The sequence below is a fragment of the Echiichthys vipera genome (genome assembly GCF_963691815.1).
Source record: "Echiichthys vipera genome assembly, chromosome: 14".
In the NCBI taxonomy this organism is placed as follows: Eukaryota; Metazoa; Chordata; class Actinopteri; order Perciformes; family Trachinidae; genus Echiichthys; species Echiichthys vipera.
In genome coordinates, this window is record NC_139839.1 from 12,813,972 (window position 1) to 12,834,032 (window position 20,061).

Sequence of the window (20,061 nt, forward strand, 5' to 3'; positions counted from 1 at the left end):
TCCTCTTTTGGGTGAATGTCTAGAGCTTTTCCATGTCTCTCCAGAGTCATTACAATGAGAAAAGTCACTTTAAAAATGACTGGAGAAAACAGGAAGATTGAAATGTGAGAAAAAACATCACTTTGCAGAAAAAAAGGACGGTTTCACTTAAATATTTCCACTGACAGCCCCATCTCCGGAAGTGACCAACAGAGAGATTTAACTGTTGTCGTAGTCCTGTATCAGACATCACCTCCAAAGCGCTGATGCTGTACAGACGCCATGGTAGTGTTGACGAGATCTGAGACTATAGGAGGACAGAGGCAATGCTGACACTTTTGGAGGAGAGCCCGTGGGACCGGGGGAGGAAATGAGAGAGGGAACTTAAAGAGGATTCAAACGGGGAACATTGAAGGTCAGTGAGAGGAGCCGAGAAGAAGAAGCGTGAATGTGAAATCCACTTAGCTCCTTTGAACGTCCGCTAACTATTTGGTGTTTTACATTCACACACATTTCCTCATATGTGAACACACACACACACACGCACATGCGCACACGCACACACGCACACACGCACACACACACACACACACACACACATTGCATGCAGACTCAAAATGCCTGCTGGCGGGGGCTGCTGAGGCGATGCTTTTGCAGCCGTGGGCTGAGACTTGAAAATGCTCTTGTGTGCTTCAATCGATTCTCCTCTCATCCCTCTGTCAGTGTCTAGACCGTCTGTCCTTCTCTCCCAACACCAAGGCAAGAGGTGTGATAGAGAACAGTGACATAAAAATGTAGGCTATCTATGGTTGTCAGGTACTGAAATGTTTCCCTGGTTGACCAAGACGTCCGAAGGTTAGCAAGAGAAGGCACCTCTGGAGCTGATAAGGATTGCAGCAAGGTAGATGTTTGCAGACATGGAGATTTAAACCCACATGCTCCAATTTAGGGACGGTTTATCATCTAATAGCTTCAACCTGCTTCTCCAGATACAAACTGTGTGAAAGAAAAGGAAAGCAATGTCTTTTTAGAAACGTTTCCCTAGACAGGCTTATATGGATTGTAGCACACCTTTCCTGGCGTCAGAATTTCTGTAACGTTTAAACCATAGACTGTATAAAAAATGGACATATATGAACAATATTGCATCTTGATGATTTCTTTTACATTTGAGTGTGCGATACACTTATGAGGAGCATCTTAAGATTACAAAAGAAAAGTGTAAAATGCCAGAAAGGTAGGGATTGCTTTAGCAGCACAATGCAGAGTAACATGATGGCAAATTGTAGCCTACTCTAATTTATGAGCACAACAAATTTTGTCAGGTTTATGGGGAAAACTGAGGTACAACTGATTAATGGCTGGGAAGCAGAAAAAAGAGAGGACTACTTCAGGAAACAAGAAAGAAGTGCATCTGTTCAGCAGAAAAGGCTGATAACATATTATAGAGATATCAAAGTCTTGAACAAAACAACTATAGAAGTCAATTTGACTTTCATTATTGCTTTATTGTGTATTCAGCTATGCAGCCCACTGTGGTAATTTATTTCTTCATTTTTGTTTCAAGTAAAATACTAAAAAATACAATAAAATACTGTAGAACTGGAAGCTTAAATCTCTCCTAAGCATTGTTAGTTTGAATTAGCACTGGATATTGTTTGGTCTTCATTTCGTTTCCCAAAATAGACATTATTTGTCCAGCCTCCTCGTCTATATTCTGTCTGTTCAGACTCAGCTAGGAGAGACACCAACCCAAAGGCCAACATGCCACATGTCGACCTGCTGCTGGTGTGAGGGGACCACACAGAGGGTTGATGATCCCTGATGATGGCTGTGATGAAAGAACCCCCTGTCCTTTACCTCCTTCTTCCTACCTCCTACCATTTGCTCTGCAGCAGCCCTGTCTGCTCCCCCGCCCCTCCTCTTCTCTCTCTCCCTCCCTTCCATCACAGGGTGTCTCACCAATGTGACTTCCTCCCCCGTGTTTTCCTGACCCCCTGCTTTGTGAAAGCCCTGGAGCTGAGTAAAGAATCCCCATGCTGTTCTCCCCCTCCCAAGAGAACTACATACTCCCTGGTGACCTCTGCCTTCCCCTGTCTCCCCCCTCCCTCCCTGGTCTGTCTGTCTGTACACACTCCCCTTCCTACCACCACTCTTTCCTACTGTAGGTGGTCTCCCCAGCAGCGTGTAGCCGACGCCCTGCAGTCAGGATTAACTTCATTTGTAACCTTTCAGGGTTGTTCTTTCTCAGCACTTTTCCCTGTTTTCCATGTTTGGATCCAACATTAAGGTTTAGGATATTGAAATCTTTTCTTTACACATTAAAGGATTTTATGCATTTTTACATTCACAGCTGTCTCCCTATGAAATAAAAAAATATGACAAAATGTCATTCTTTGAAATCAGATAACATTTAGATAGTTAATCGGTTAAGACATTTACTGACCAAAAATAACCCACTGATTCCAGCTTCTACAACGTGTGAATTTGTTGCTTTACTCCACGGTTGTCAAATGCAACAATACTTCAGCATATTTCAATACGATACAATATCGGCATTCAATAGTATCGACATATGGAAGCTCCAAAAAAAACTATCTACAATCAGATTTTTCATTTAAGGCTGCACAAATGAAACAACTGGGAAGAAAATCAACCGTGTGTGTTGTATGTATGTGTTCAGTGACTTTTTCTGTACTAGCACTAGGTTGTTAATGTAAAAAAGGAAAAGAAAATATCTTATCTTATTATGTTTTTCAATGTAAAGCACTTTGAGTTTACATGTAATGAAATGTGCTATATAAATAAAACTTGCCATTGTCTGGTATTGATTATCGTTTCTTTATAGTAGTATTGTATCCAACATCCTGGTATCGTTACAACATTCCTTTACTGTTTTATATGAGAGGTGGGAATCACAGAGTAATTTACTAACTTTCTAAATAAATGTAATTTAATTTAATAAAAAGAATAATCATTAGTTGTAGCTCGCTCTAAAATTAAAGGCATTTGCCGGCTTTCCTCTTGTCTACGCAGGTGTTTACTGGTAAGGGCTTTGATGGAGACGGATAAATGCAACTCAGTCCGGTAAAATATTATCATCTGTCACAATCCTGTTCATAGCAATGCTGCTGCCAGTTGAAAAGGTAGTGTTGTGTTTTCGGCCTGGAATAAATGGCCGTAATGTGATGAAACCTTTCAAGACAATATCTATTATTTCAAAGCGAATGATTGGCAAGTTAATCAAATTCTTTATCTCAATGTCGGTTTTCACCCCATTGACAAAAGTCATTCCCTCTCATTCACTATATTTGTCCTTTTCCTCAGATACTATTGAGGCTTAGCAGACATTTAAAGGAGAAACTGATGTAACATGTGGGAGAGAGAACGGAGAATGAGAGCAGAGAGGGGAAACGGCTGGGAGACAGCAGTTACATCCACAACACTGCATTTTCTCTTTTTCCCCCAGAAAGGACTAATGCCCTGCAGTCACCACTCACGTGATGCCATGTGTGTAGAAGAGAAAATGTGTATAAGTGTGTGTGTTTGAGAGAGAGGGGGGGGGGGGGGGGGAACACTGATAGAGACTGCTGCAAGATAAAATGCCCTCTGTGCTAGAATTTACCAGATGGCACTGGACAGAAACAACCAGGGGTGTCTCACACACACACACACACACACACACACACACACACACACACACACACACACACACACACACACACACACACACACACACACACACACACACACACACACACACACACACACACACACACACACACACACACACACACACACACACACACACACACACACACACACACACACACACACACACACACACACACACACACACACACACACACACACAGAGACAGAGACAGAGACAGAGAGACAAGAATAGATGCAAGTTTACATGCAATGAAAGCCATTTATAAAATCTTTGAGTGAGCATGTGTAATATTTAGTGATGGGAATAATGGCGTTAAAAAATAACGGCGTTACTAACATTTGAGCATGTACAAATGTACTAGTAACTGTAACTTACTACTTTTTTTGAAGTAACGTGCCCAACACTAGTAATAGTAAACATAAAACGTATTAGATGTATTGCAGTGATGTACAACAATAACAATACTACTACTACTACTTCTACAACTAACACTACTACTACTACTAATAATAATAATAATAATAATAATGAAGAGTTTACTGGGGAATGGACACTATATCATACAATCCTGCATGAAATAGTGTCATCTGTTGCAACAGAACCGAAAAAAATACTTTATCTTTCTGATATCTTTGTGAAGCCTGCAACTCTGGTGTTGTTAGATTTTTATAGGTACAAGCATTTTATCTACTCCTACATAATATAATACATCTCAAAACTATGGCCCTTAATAATGGACCTTTTTCAGCAGACATTTTGACTTTTCATAGTAGAAAATGCACAGGTGAAACTCATAACATTAACGACGGTTCACTTCCACTACTTTAAGTGTCCCAGTAACCTACTCCTATGAACCAGCATGCACACTACCAAGGCTTCCCCTAAGTGGAATGCAGCTATTAATGTTATTAAATACACATGTGCTTTTCCTACTATGACAAGTCAAAATGTCTGCTTTGAAACAGGTCTGTTAGCAGTTAATTCCACAGAGAATCTACTCACAAGCCCACAGGATGCCCTGATTCTACATTTGCATTTAGGTAAACAAAGTGAAATGAATAAATGATCACAACAGATGCAAAGTATACGACAGTCTGTTTTTGCTGTATGTAAGACATGCATCTAAAGGGGTTTCCTTTTGCATTGTTGTCTGGTTAGAGATCTAAGCCCCTGGTTATGTTTGTGTTGTGCAGAGGAACAACAGGAAAAAGACAGCCTCAGTGGGGAGACAGTTGAGGCTACCGCCCGCTTACACAAGCAACGACAGGAAGGAACGGGGTGGCAACAGGAGGGCGGCTGGGGACCCAATCAAGATCTTTGACAAACATTGTTCCAACCGAAGGCAGAAAAAAAATATGAATACGGATGACGTAATCAGCCAAGGGGTGCTGTTGTGCTTCCTGTTATGTGACCATAATCAAGATGTTTACAGCCATGTTAGATAGTATAATTATGAATTTATTCACAACAAAGTGCATGCAGAGGGAGCTTAAAGGTCAAGAGCCCTTTGAGAATGAAGCACACGTTGGCTACACAAACGGTATATAGCCCTGTTTATTCAACACTGTGACATTTAGATTAAAAATTAATCAAGATTGCTTTACCTGCCATCTCTTCACCTTCATGGTTCAAGTGAGCCTATAACCACACTGCACTATGAACTGTAGCTGTACCAAGATCAGCTGACTGAGTGATTCTGTGCTGAGCTAACTGGAAGTCAGCTAAACTTAGCTAAAATGTGCAAGCACTTACGCAGAAAACATCCAAGCTTTCAAGGTAGTTGACGCACCTGTTTCGCTGGTAACTGTATGTTTAGCCAAATGATCTCTGGCACAGAGAAGCCACTTCAACAAAATGTGTAATTAACTAAACAGTAGGTCGATATCTGATGTCCTCTGTGCAAGTCAAAGTTCTACTGTTTCCCTCAAGATAAACCAACGCTTCCTCATTACAAGAAACTGAGGAAAAAAGTAGATCAAAAGCCCTCAGTCATTCTAGTGCAAGGTCCAATGCTTCATTACTGCTGGCTCATTCAGATAACACAGACACACACACACACAACCCCTGCTGGGATCATTAGAGATATTCATAGTCAGAGTGCTCCATAGCATCCAACATGCAATGTCAAATTTGTGCAAGACAGCATGAAGGCCAAATATACCCTCTCTCCATGCTCGCTCTTTCTCTCTATCACACACACACGCACGCACACACGCACACACACTTCCTGTCTGCGCAGTCTCCTCTATCTTTAACTCTTCAAGACCTAGCTGAAATATTCCTACCAATTGTCTCTTGCCATTACAGTTCACAAAATCAAATAGGCAAGTACACAATCAATTAGGGCTGTGTGATGAGGCCAATCCCGATAACTATATATATATATATATATATATATATATATATATATATATCGTTATCGGGATTGGCCACATATACGCATATATATATATATGCGTAGAATGTTTTCAATAGCAATTTTAATACCATTTTGGAAATACAGTATATCTTCCTTCTATCGTAAATTAACTTATTCCCAATATTATATCACAATATCTGCTCATTTATGTGACATCATGGGTTATGCAATCTAGTTCATGTTAACCATATTGAACTGTGTGGTTATGTCAAGTTTGTTTATAAAATTCTATACAACATTATCTGAGAGGTTTGAGTTAATGTGCTTGTTATTGTCGATTTAGACAATGAAACTGTGAATCACACAATCTCAATAAGATACAATTATCATACTGAATAATCACCTAGCCTTACAATCAGTGCAATGATGTTAAAGATAGTTACATAGTAATTCTATAATTGACAGCCGCAGTGGAGTAAAAAGTCTGGGTTACAGGCATTCAGTACGTGTGAGGACTGGAGGCCAGCTTATCCTGTTGAAACAGTCGATGAGGCTTGACCTTTGGATGACTACTCCGTGGCTAATGTCCGCCCCGTCTGGGACCCGGAGAGTCTTAACACTGACCCTCTACTTCCCTCAGAACGTATCGTCTATCTGACTCCACTGGTACAGGACATTCGAATATCAGGACAGAATTAGGCACTGATTTAAAAACAGCAGCCTGTCCCAAAAATGTATCAGGAAGTGGGACAGTTGATTCTTGCTAGCTAGCTGCTCTGACGCACACACACGAACAGTCTGTGCTGGCAAAGACGAAGCTTTAATATAAATGTCCCCTCAGCTGGAAATTGTTTCCAGTGCAGCTGAAAGGCTCCTTTTATTGAGCTAGTCAAACACTACCCCTCCCCATCCCTTTTCACACACACACACACACACACACACACACACACACACACACACACACACACACACACACACACACACACACACACACACACACACACACACACACACACACACACACACACACACACACACACACACACACACACACACACACACACACACACACACACACACACACACACACACACACACACACACACACACACACACACACCTTGTTTTGTTTTACATCTATTTAAATTATATGCAGGAAAATTACAGCTTATGGAAAGACCTCCTCCTGTAACATCGCTCGAATGTCAAAAACAAGAGACTGTATCGATTTGTGAACCCTTAGTTTGTCAATGCAATAACTGCCTGGTAGCCATGGGTAGCCTGCCAGGATGCAGTGTTATCAGGTGATCTCTCAGGTTGCTCCTTGTCAAAGATATTACATTCGTATCTGTGCATTTCCCATTTATTGGCGAATGTCAAAAGTGAGAGGCGATCTCCGTGGTAGATGCTCCACAATACGGGAGTTACGTTCGGTAACTACCCTCTAGCATTTACCGTCCTGTGGTGGGTGCGTCGCTTTCTGCCATTTCTGATGGTGAGCTTGTGATTCAGAAAACTGCTGTGATTCATTCATCAGATGTGACGTGACAAAAGCATTTAGTTCTTACATGCAGGTAACGTGAGAAGGGTGAGATTCGCTAACGTTAGCCAACATTAATAAAAATACCCATTTGAATAGTAATTTCAGCATTCAATTCGATCTATATTCCAATTCTGAAATACTTTCCAACAGCCCTAGAGGACATCGAGTCATGTCTTTGTTATTGTTTGAATCGCTTCTTAGTATTTTAGGCTTTTTTTAAATTATATAAGGAGGAGTTTACATTCTACATCTTTACACAAACTACACTTGGTGGGTCTTTTTTTTTTTAAGGAAAAATACAATTGCATTTGGATTTAATATTTGTCCACCAGAATTATATCCCTGCCTTTTTGAAGCCGGCTCTCAACAGCATCATGTAGGGAATAACGTTTTCAGAAAATGTAATTGAACAGATCAAAGAATGATTAAGGGCAGAGCAATATAACGCTATGTATCATTCTTGATAAAATGAGATAACACTCAGTACATTTTAAAACATTTTAACATAACACTTTTTGATGGCTTGTCAGACTCAGACAGATATAAGGGACCAAATGGCACAGTGCCAAAACACCATTACACGCAAACAATGGGCTTTAGATGTAGCACTAGTTTGTGCTGTTCTCTGGAGCAAAAGTGAACTGTACTGGGCGTTGTTCCACTTTCAAAGCTGACAGCAAACACGTCACTTAACATGAGGAACAGGTTCTGCTTTAGCTGAAATGCAAATGTGCGCATGCATAAACAAAATACACACATGCTTCAAAAGTAGCTGCAGGCATAGAGAGTCTAGTTAGGACTTTGTCATGTTAGCGTCATATGAGTGCTTGCATTTTACTCACACTCACACCCACTAATTTATGTCAGGCTCTGACTCTAACACTTGGAATAAAAGCTGAGGAGTGTCTTCGCTTTACGTATGTCCTGAGGTGTCAAGCATGTGCTGTAGAGAGCTGTTTTGCAATGAGCTCAGTGCTCAGGAGTCGGAAATTAGCACTGTGAATTACGTTGCTATCTCTGCTCGTACCATATTAATATTCAAGAACATGAAGACATTCAGCATACACCAAGTGCCAATTTACTGTCAAGAGAGATCAGAACCAGAATCAATAGTGTAGAGCAGAAGTTTCCTCTTGAACCGGGACCCGGGAGTCGCAAAAACAGTGAAGTAGTTCAACGCATTCCTCAGCCTGAGCAAAGCCATACCTGCCAACACTGACTGCTGAAAAGAGGGGATTTTCCAGCAGAATAAGCCCTTATCCCCACACACACACTCGTTTTTTTTATTTCTTCTCAGAAAACCTCTGGGTTACTCACAGAACTATTCAGTGTTCTAACTGGGCTGATCAGGAATACAAACTAAAAACAAAGAAGAGATAGGTTCTCACTTTAAAGCCTGTTGAGTGAAATCTACGTCTTCATCCTGAAGATTTCGTCTGGGTGGTTATTAAAGTTTGCTTTGTCAAAATGTGTCTCTAGCCTAAATCATCACAAGAATTACAGTCAACAAAACAGCATCTATCTTCATCATAAACAGCTCCATATGATAGCTTAGGAAACATTAAGCACAAAAATTTGTATGATATCTTCTGAAATATGCTGTTCTATTTAACGCTGTGAAACTGGTTCGTATGATATCTTACGAAATATGATATTCTATATTAATGGCATGAAACGGTGACCGGAAGTGGACCAAGACTACCGTTAAGTGACCAGTTAAGTTAAGGCAACAAAAGGTGACGTTTAAGTTTACACACCAAAGCGACTTGGTTAGGAGTAGAGAAAATATTGTTACTTAGTACTTCTGGGACACAAACACCAGTTCCCAGGGTGAAAGTCCTGTGTTTTGGGACCAATCAAAGGCACCGACCTGCCTCCCTATGTGGTCTTATACTACGTCACCTGAATCCTTCTTTGTTCCGGATGCAATTTTACATTAATAAAGTGGATTGTTGTTGTTATGTGTACAAAAGGTGAGAACAACCTTACCTAAAATACTCTTACCTCAAAAGGTAATGGTTTAATAAAGACACCACATGCGTCCACTAACCCTAGTTAAAATGGGTAGTTAATGTACTGTGCAGGTGCAGAAAATCAAAAATTCATAGCTGTCAAGCAAGAAAGGTTATAGTTAGTTTATAGTATCAGACAAGACATTTTTCAACACCAAGAGTAATACCACTCCCATAGAGGAAACATGCAGCTACAGAGCATATAATGAATAACTGATCACCTGGAACTGACATGAAAGATGGAAACAGGGGGATCACAAGTGTTGACAGGTGTGTACAGTAGGTGTCATTATAAAAGGACATCACATCGGACGCACATGCACAGACACATGCCGCACTGAACAATACACAGACAAACATTGGCAAACAGTGACATAAGAAATCAATGGATGAGAGGTTCTAAACAGGACTTCCTGCTGGTGTGGCAGACAGGCATCAATACAATTGAATTAATTCTACACAAGCACAGAGGGCTGCCGGACATTGCCTACACATTCACAAAAGCTTTGCTAATACCAGCAACTGTCAATACAAAACGCTTTACCATCCTTCTTACAGAGACAAAGCACAGCCTCACAGCCAATCAAAATATAACGTTCAACAAATTTTCACTTCTCTACTATTATTAACCAACTCAGTGTACGGTAACAAAGTATTTACATAATTCGTCCTAAGCAGAACAGATATTTTAGCTGCTGCATTGCAAAAATCTGTCAGTGTTCCCACTCGAATTTCCTGAAAAGCTTAAGTGAATATGATCGAGCACAACTGCTGCACCTTCAGAATGGCTGTCAGAACTTTCCGTGGCGCTCCGAGGCCTACATGTGACAATGTCAGAGTCAATCTATCAACTCCTGCACCCAGGCGGGATGATGTAATCCCGATCTGTGACTCAGACCCGTAACACATGGTGTTGGCAACCGTGCACATATCCACTGACATGCTTCATCTGAACTGTTGGGGTTCAATGGTGTTCTCTCTCCCTCTGAATGTGTCAATCAAAGCCCTGTAAGCAGCTCCTGCCGGAGGCTGAAGACCGCCTGCGGACCTAGCCACTCGGTGTCATAAGTGCTGAGCTAAGCTCGAGTAGGAAGGGGGACGGAGTGCTGTTTTCAGCAGTAAGGATTCCCCACTCATTGTTCTTTCAACTGTGGCCAACACAATGCTGACCTGTGACCCTAACCTTTGACTCCTTTGTGTGTGTGTGTGTGTGTGTCTCTGCATGTGCCCAAAGGGTACTCTTTAACAATGTGGGAATGAACTATGTGTTTTCAACATATCAAAATTATAATTAGCCACACACAGCCTAGCAGAGGTAACTAGCTTTTAGCCACATACTGATGTAAAAATCCCACTATTCTGAATAAATGTCTTGTTTATAAATAAACATACTGATACACTTATGGTGACATCAACATCATTCTTTTCGTAAACTGTAAATCTGGGTTTCGGATTATTTGTTGGGCAAAACAAGATATTTTGAAAGACCTTGGGTTTCAGGGATTTGTATCAGGCATATTTCACTTATTTTCTAACATTTTATAGGCTAAATGAGCCTGTGAATATTCTCATTTGTCTAGGTCATCGTTATCCCCAATGAAATTTAAGTCAAAAGCAAGTGGACTTGGTTGTTTGTCTGGGAAGACGTTTAACATCTCATCCAAGACACTTCGGCAGTTAATTTACGCATCTGACCAGGCTGGGACTGGTCCAAATGTCTGGTGTGGAGATCCAGGTATTTAACCTCTAGTGAGGGCGTTCACAAAGCCGATGATGTCACTGGAACTCTCTGTCCTGCAAGTGCGAACGACAGTCGTTTAAGTGACAGACGCAGGCGGATTGGTTTCGACTTTGTTAGTGCTCATGAGCACCCTGAGCATCCATAAAAAAAATGACCTATTAATGTAACTAACTTTTGCTGTTATTAACAATGTTTTCATCAAAGCACAGCAGCAGCATTTCTTGACAATAATTAAAGACCTCATCGACCTGAAGAACTCATATGGTGCAGGTGCTGTTTGATTAAATGAACTCATTATGATGAAGGTCTAAGAGCTGCAATATTGTTAATAAATTGAGTACAAGTGATTAAGTGTATGTGATGCTTTGGTCTTCTTTTTGGTCAAGAGTTTATGATCTTACACACTTTTCAATAAGACCTTATGGTGTTCAAGAAAATTCATATAATTTTACCTGATGTTTGAAGAGTTAAAACGTTCTGTCGTACTTCCTGGTCTGGGTGAGTAAAAGCTGTGGCTGTGATTTCCACATCCAACACAAATTAACACATACTCACCACTTCACAAATGACAGGGTGTTTAAATACTACCCACTGGGTGTGTATGAGTGTGTATGTGTGGTAACACTGTTTATTTCTTCACATCATATCAGGATCAAATGTGTGTGTCTGCCTGTGGGAAGCACTTCCGACCAGGAGGAGAAACCTCACAGTTACGTTATTAACACTTTGGGCTTTCTTAAGGGTTAATAAATGATTCACTAATGCTCAATGCATTAGTTATAAGTAACTGAAAGACAGTCTCTTGTTTCTGAAGCTCTAATCAAGAAAGTATAAAGAAAATTGCTCAATAGGAAATCTGAAAAATTAGATTTGATTTTATAAAATACTTGAAGCAAGTGAAAAATGTCCACCATGACCTGTTTTGTCCGACCAACAGTCCAAAATAAGGCTGTCATAATACCAGAATTTTATAAATCAATGCTAGTATTGAAGAAAAACGATACTCGATACTCAAGGCAAAAAAAAACTTTATTGTGGATATGGTATCGTTTTGAAACAAAAAGTACCAATAATTTTAATAACTTTAGTCCGAACTACAAAAATATTCAGTTTAATATAATAATAAAAAAGACAAACCCTGCTTATATTTTCGTTTCAGTAGTTGAGCAATTGAACAGATATTGCTTTCTGGAGTTCGGTACCGGTACCCAAGGATACCTTTTTTAAATACTTCATTCTCTCTCTATTTAGTTCATCCTATGTGTTGAACAGTCAATTTTCTGTGTCAGAGCTGAGCCCCGCTCTCTGTCAAACACACAGAGGAGAGGACAGATAAGCACACTCTCGCTCTCAGGTACCGAGATTTGGCACAAACTAATTGTTCGGTACCCTTAAAAGTACTGAGTTCGTTTGGAGATTCATTTTTTATTTGAAATAGTTGCTAATTCATTAATTGACTAATGGTTTCAGCGAGCTGAATCCCAACTAAGAGAGACAGCAACTACAGATGGGTGCTCCTGGATCTCCCTGTGTTGTCTGCCGTGCTGGGACGTAGTGGGTATTAATGTTTGAAATTCACTCTCCGCTCCATGGTCTTTTTCTAGAGTGTATTTATTCAAAGCGTCTTATCTAAACTGAGGTGCTTTATTCTTCTCCTGCTTCAGTTCTCTCTCTCTCGTCTGCTCGTGTTACAAACGCACACATACCTGCAGTGCACCCCCCTCACCCAATCCTTCCACGTACTCACACGGGCATCCATACCTCAGATCCAAGCGTCCCACTGTTGCCATGGGGATCATTTCAGTCCTGTCAGCACTTCTGAGGTTCGCCTGTAGCGAGGCAATTTGACCCCTCCCCATCCTTCGCTCTTCCTTTCCCTCCACCCCTCCTTCTTTTCTCCTTTCCAAGATGTAAAAAAGAAATTCCATCCTCCATTCTCAAGAGGCATGACTATTCCTTCTTCTTTTCTTTCTCTCAGATCCATTCACCCACAATGTTTGGCACCAGCAATCTCCTATCCTCCTACTCTCACTCCCACTCTACACAGCCTTTCCCCCCATAATGAGAACGAGTTGGGCAAACGATGGGTGCATCTGCTGTTGATTTCAACCACACAGGATGAGTTAAATGTTGAAAGCTGATATTTCCCAAAAATTTCCTTGGGGAACTAAATAAGCTAGTTTGCTCTATAGGTTAAGCTAAGCCACAAAAAGGAAGCAATTGCTCTGAAGATTTTTTCGCTGGCAAACGTCTTATGTGCAGAATTTGACCTTTATGTCTCTGCTGCAGGCCTGTTAATAACATGAGCCTGACGACAGCATCTCTGGCAGGAATAAAATCCATTTAAAACAATGCTTCAGAGCTGGCAGTTGGAAAAATATTATTACTTTACCGTTGAACTTAATGCCTGACGCTTGCGATAAATGATGCGATAATAATGTGATACTTCCCCCACAGGGAAGTTCTCACAGCACACATCAGACTGAGCTCTAAACCAGCTGGCAGGGATTCAGTGTGTTGCTTAAAAACACTTCAGCAGGGTTGCTGGAGGCTTCAACCAAAGCTCTCTGGTTGAATGATAATGTTATAATACACAAGAAAAAACACTAACAGGAGTGTAAACTGACCCATAACACTGCAACTGAAGTTCATACAAAGCCTAACGCTTCCACACAGATGGTGATGTAACGCAAGACCATCTGTGAACATTGTTTAGATTGAGATACCATTCATAACAGGTCAGAAAAACAACAGATTCAGCCCATGATAATGTCAATCAATGGAAATGCCTTGGCATGTCCTATATTAGATGTTTTAGCTTTAAGTGGACACAGATCATAGAGGCCGGCTCACCTCTAACTTCCTCACAGTGTTATCCCAACACCATAACGGACCTGCTGTGCAGGGGATCAGCTGAACTCAGGTGCACGAGTACAGACACAGCTGGGTTAGAGGATCTGTGCCTGGAGGGGCACATTACGTGGTTCATCCTTTCTATACATAGACATGGGGATATTCTTAGAGCCACCACGCAGGAGCAGCAAAGATGACAGGCATAAAGCTGCCAGACAGAGGGGAATTATCATGCCTAAGACTGGGTGAACCCCACTAAACATGTTTTATACGCCTTTTAATTTGTGGAATAGCTTTCCCACGAGATGCTGACATAAATCTTTATGATCACACACACACACACACACACACACACACACACACACACACACACACACACACACACACACACACACACACACACACACACACACACACACACACACACACACACACACACACACACACACACACACACACACACACACACACACACACACGTGTAAAATAAGTCATAAGAGGATAGTGTCTTGAGAGGGTTGGGGTAAGCTGATAACGTCACCCGATGATGACCACTCAGACTTAAGGTTATAGTTTAGCCTTCTTTTAAAGCACATCTACATCAGCATGTGTGACATAATGGGGTTGTAGCAGCAGTGGAATTACAGGTCACCGTGCACTGCAGACCAGCAGAGGAGCAGCAAGACTTCCCACCAACTCCTTTCCAGCACTTGCTTTCCGTGATGCTGGAGGTTCACAAAAGTTGTGATCTGTGGCAGTGAGCGTCAGGGCGGTGACAAACTATTATTTTCATTACTTATCACATTCTCTTTGCCAAATACACCTTTACTCCATAAAATCAAAATCAATCACCTTTACTCCATAAAATCAATTTCCCAGAGCTGGAGTTGACATCTTCATATTGTTTGTTTTGTCTAACCAACAGTCTGAAAGTGATATAAAGTAATATAAAACAGAGAAAAGAAGCAAATCCTCACATGTCCGAAGCTGCAACCAGCTAATGCTTCTCATTTTTGCTTGATAAATAATAACGTTACTACTCAGTTATCAAAACTGGATATTCAGTTTCTCAATCGAATAATAACTATATAATTTCACCATTTGATCAAGACTGTGTTAATTTTTGTCATTGTCCATTATCATCATGAGTAAGACTCGGCCATACTTCAAAAATCTTCTATCCCGATATAGTCTAGAACATGATGTATCTCAATAACGATATATACCCTGATATAGCACGTTTTCAGGTAGTCTATATAAAATAAGCACAAATTAGTGCAAAATGAACATACCATGCAAGAATCAGAACAGATTGCGTGTGTCTGTCCACACCCACATCAAATAATATAGAAAACTATATCCTGTAGACTTTTTGCAATCGTTTTGACACAAGTGCAAACTTTTCAAATCGGTCTGGACTCAAATGCCATACCACAAGACGATAATGTGACACAGACATTAATGCAGACGTGGTGTTCACTGCGAACTGGACATAGTGAAGTATCGGAAGTGTACCTATTGAGTTTCATATAATAGAGAAGACTATGGAAGTCAATGGCTGGCTTAAACTATAATTAGGAAATGCCTTGTAAACTATACTGCCCTATAAAGCCAAACTGCAGTAACTATAGAATAATTAGATTGATTAAAAAAGTGGATTTTAAGTTTGTTTACAGTCCCCAACAAATGAACATTTGGCACATCTATGATGGATTATGGTTTACTGGTTTGCCATGGTATCAATTCTATCCAGATGAATCCAAACCTCCATACTTGCAGGAATCGTGGTATTGTGTGGTAGTGATTTCAAAGTTTCTGCACTTAGGCTTCGTAGGGCAGAGTAGCCTGCATGTAAAAATGGACAACACAAATGTAAAAGGTATACGCTAATTTCAGTTAAGGAGATAAAACTAGCAAACACTGAAACGAATAAAGTTAAACTGCCAGTGTCTTTTCCAAAATGCACCTGGGCATCCACAAACACAACTTGCATCATCACAAATGTCCCACTGGGCCAACAAAGGGCAGTTACTGAAACCAGAAGTGAATTATTGCCAAACACTTCCGCGTTTCTTCTTGTATGGTCAAAACCCTGAGGAAATAAATGGGTATAAATGGCTGTAGAAGTGGGAAAACTGTCAGTAAATTCTCTCACCATGTCCGCTGGGGTGCTGCTGCCCGTCATCGTGAAGGTTTTCCCGGTTCACACACAATACGAGGACACAAATATCCCCTTTTAGTCTTCCTTATAAGAGCGCAAACAAATGTCGCTGTTGTGTTTTTTAGAGCAGGAAACAAAAACAATGTATTCCCGGTGACAGTCACAACACTGAGGTAGTCGAGACGTGTTACGACGCTTCCTCCTCTCTATTGCACAATCATTTCTTTGATCGTTTTCCACACAAATTGGGACATTTGGAGGCACAGTTAATATAGTTATCGGGATAAACTGTCGACCCGAGGGCCTCCTCCGACCCTCCAAACATCAACAATATCCTGCTTTAGAAAAAGGTGCCTACGCCACGCGAAAAACCCAACACTGCTGGCACATCCGGACGCGGATCTTTTTTCTCTCTTTGGTGAAAAAGAACCAAAAATATCCGCAAGGTTAACGGTTAACCGTCCTCTGATCGACTCAAAACACTTCCGCCGGTTGGTACGCAAACGCGTCACACGGTGAAATCTGTCGGTGCTTGTCTTTAAAAACGTGAGTTTGTGATGATTGTTGTTAATGTTACAGACTGCGTCTCTGCACCTTTCCGACCCGTTCAGCTGTCATCCTGCCTCTGAAACTAACGATAAGCTAACGGCGGAAACAGACGCGGGACTTCCGGTCAGCATTTCAGAATAAAACCTCTTTAATATGCAGGGTGAGAAGGGTGAGAAGTTCAGCCATCCGTGAGGAACTCGGAGTAGAGCCGCTGCTCCTTAGCGTTGAAAGGAGCCAGTTGAGGTGGTTCGGGCATATAGTAAGGATGCCCCCTGGGCGCCTCCCTAGGGAGGTGTTCCAGGCACGTCCAGCTGGGAGGAGGCCTCGGGGAAGACCCAGGACTAGGTGGAGAGATTAGATCTCCACACTGGCCTGGGAACGCCTCGGGATCCCCAAGTTAGAGCTGGTTAATGTGGCCCGGGAAAGGGAAGTTTGGGGTCCCCTGCTAAAGCTGCTGCCCCCGCGACCCGACCCCGGATAAGTGGATGAAGATGAGATGAGATGAGATAATATGCAGTTAGCAAATTTATTTTTACTTTTTGGTGGTGGTGGTGGTGGTGGGGGGGGGGGGGGGGGGGGTCAGGTTTGGTTTCAGAAGTTTGGAGGGGTGTCATTGCACCATTAGCTCCTGCACAAGCCCCCACCACAGCGACTTCCTGGTAGATCCAAAACAGAGGTGCCAAAAACTGCAGTTCTCCGAGTGTCCACTAGGGTAGTTTGCACAATAGAGCGGTTTCTCATTGACCCCCATGTTAAGCAGGCCCTTTTCACAGCATAATTAAACCTATTTAAGGCCTGGTACAAAAAAAACATTCTAGTCTGTATGTTTATGTCATATCACCATGACATCACTGAGGGGGGGTGGATTTTTTTGTACCAGATTAGTTTTTATTTTATTGGAGGTTAAAGTTTATGGATTATTAGGGGCGCTGCCTTTTGAGTGACAGCTAGTTGCTGGTCCTCACTTCTCCTCCGAGGTATATGTCAGCTAGATGGACGTATCTCCCTCCCCCCAACGTCACATACATGCCCTTTTTTGGTAAGAGGAAATGAGGCGGAGTAAAAGTCTGACAAGATGGCGACTCCCGTAGGCGAGTAGGATTGGATCAAGTTGAGAGAACGGACCCTGACGGGTTTTCTACGTCCGTTTTTTAAACAGTCTACGCTCCTGACCAGAAGCAAAAAAAGCAGTAAAGAGCAGAATAACTATGAGTAATCTTTGCACTTTTGTCATGTCTACAGTTCCAGTGTGTTTTTTATATAGACCTTTTCAACAGAATTCCATTGCTGTGCAACGGCAAAAGGTCTATAGATCCTTTTAATGGAATTGCATTGCTAGGCAACAGCCTTGGTCCTTGTTAACTTCCTGTCAGCTGATTCAAATTCACTGCAGCAGGAAATAAACTGGGACACATTAGAATATTTATGTTTACAACTTTGAAAAAATCTATATATATTTAAATCTGTACATAGTAGTCCAATGTTTGTTTACCTTTGTTCATTAGTTATCCTTGATTTTAGCCTTATGTCTATTTCTATGTATGTACATAGAGAGCAAGAAAAAGCCGGAGTCAAATTCCTTGTATGTGTTACACTTACTTGGCCATTAAAGCTGATTCTGTATATTGTCGGGTCTGTCATATATTGAGCTGTGTTTATACGAATGACTGTTCACATAACAATTATATGTGTGCATGTATACAGCAGAATCACTCACTGGTATTTATTTGTCTATAAATCCATTATCGGACTGCTCCCATCTTATTTGTCAATGTATCTGGTACGGAAACAGTCCCATCGCAGCCTCCGGTCCCTGGACTACATCTCGTTTGTCTTCCCGTCAGTCCTTACAGAGCTTGGCAAGAAGGCTTTTTCCTACGCTGCGCCTGCGACCTGGAACCAGCTCCAGCAGAGGCTGAAGCTGTCCAGCTTTATTTCGTTAGGGGACTTCAAACTGCTTGTAGGAAGGCTGTTGAGACAGTCTGTGGGGGTCTGCACTTGCACATAATTTAACTTGAACTTATCTTGTTCTTTGCCCTTTGCACTTTGTACTCTAATATTTTACTGTTTTACTGTTTGTGTTATGTGTTGTGTCTCCTGTATGTTCAGTTAGTCTGTAACTTTGTGTTTTGCTGCTGCCGAACTGAACAGGTCTCTCTTGCAAATGAGAACCTGGGTCTCAATGAGATTTTACCTGTATAAATAAAGGTTAATAAAATAATAATAAAATACAGCAGATGGGTAAAATAGCATGGTGTTGCATTCATCAACACATTCCATTCACACACCGCCTCACCCCTAATGCACACCTTATACTTACTGATACTCACTCCACGTCATATCAATATTCAGTCAGGCCTTGAATCCATTTGCTTCTGATTAACAAATATGATTGAATCATTGATGTACACAGAAGCAGTACTTTTATGTTGTTGTTGGTGAATGTGGACCTACTTTTTTAGTTTTGTATCATGTTGATAACATTATAACATTTATGAGTCATGACTGTGAAATTGGGTTTATTTGAGTCTGTGGTTTATTCAGGAAATGGTCTTTTCTTTTTAAAAAAAAACATATTATTTTATTGTTGTTGTTATCATTATATATTATTTTGGCACCATAATCAAAACAGTATGGTTGCTTTTCAGTCTAGAAATTAAAAAAATGTTAAATTGAATTTACTAGTAACAACTATCCATAATAAAAACGTAATACATTTAAAGAATGAAAATACGATGTATTCCAAAATATTCCATATACTTCAATAAATGTCATCCTCTTTTAGATTTGTTTTATTATATGTTGATGTTTTATTTTGAAGTCAGAATCCCTCTATATCCGGGTTCAATGTTTCTCAACGTGCTGCTTGTTGTAGCCCCTTTAAGAACATGGCGGCTGTCCCCAGATCTGGGGGTTGAGCCATGAGTTGAACAGGGTAGAGACTGCTGGAAGTAGTAGGATTATGAGTGGTGGAGGAATGACTGCACACACCTCCTGAGAAACCAACAGAGGGGAGGTCATAAAAAGATACAGAGATGAGAAAGGGTGCAACTAATCTATGGGACCTTTCTGAGAAAATAGGAAATTAATGACAGATTTTAATGTTTGCTACACCTCATCCGAACACAACAATTAATATTATAGCGTCTGTTTTGCAGCTGTAGAAAAGTCTCAAACAAGCCTTTTCG

The 20,061-nt window shown here is 41.0% G+C and overlaps 1 protein-coding gene across 1 annotated transcript in view; it reads right to left on the reverse strand.

Moving 5' to 3' along the window:
• ubl3a (ubiquitin-like 3a) overlaps nucleotides 1–16,938 on the reverse strand; it is a 34,466-nt gene extending 17,528 nt beyond the window's left edge. The window contains exon 1 of the mRNA XM_083926771.1: nucleotides 16,319–16,938. Within this exon, the coding sequence (XP_083782897.1) occupies nucleotides 16,319–16,348 (30 nt within the window). The 5' untranslated portion in view covers nucleotides 16,349–16,938. The remainder of the gene's footprint in view (nucleotides 1–16,318) is intronic.
• Between the last annotated feature and the right edge of the window lie 3,123 nt (nucleotides 16,939–20,061).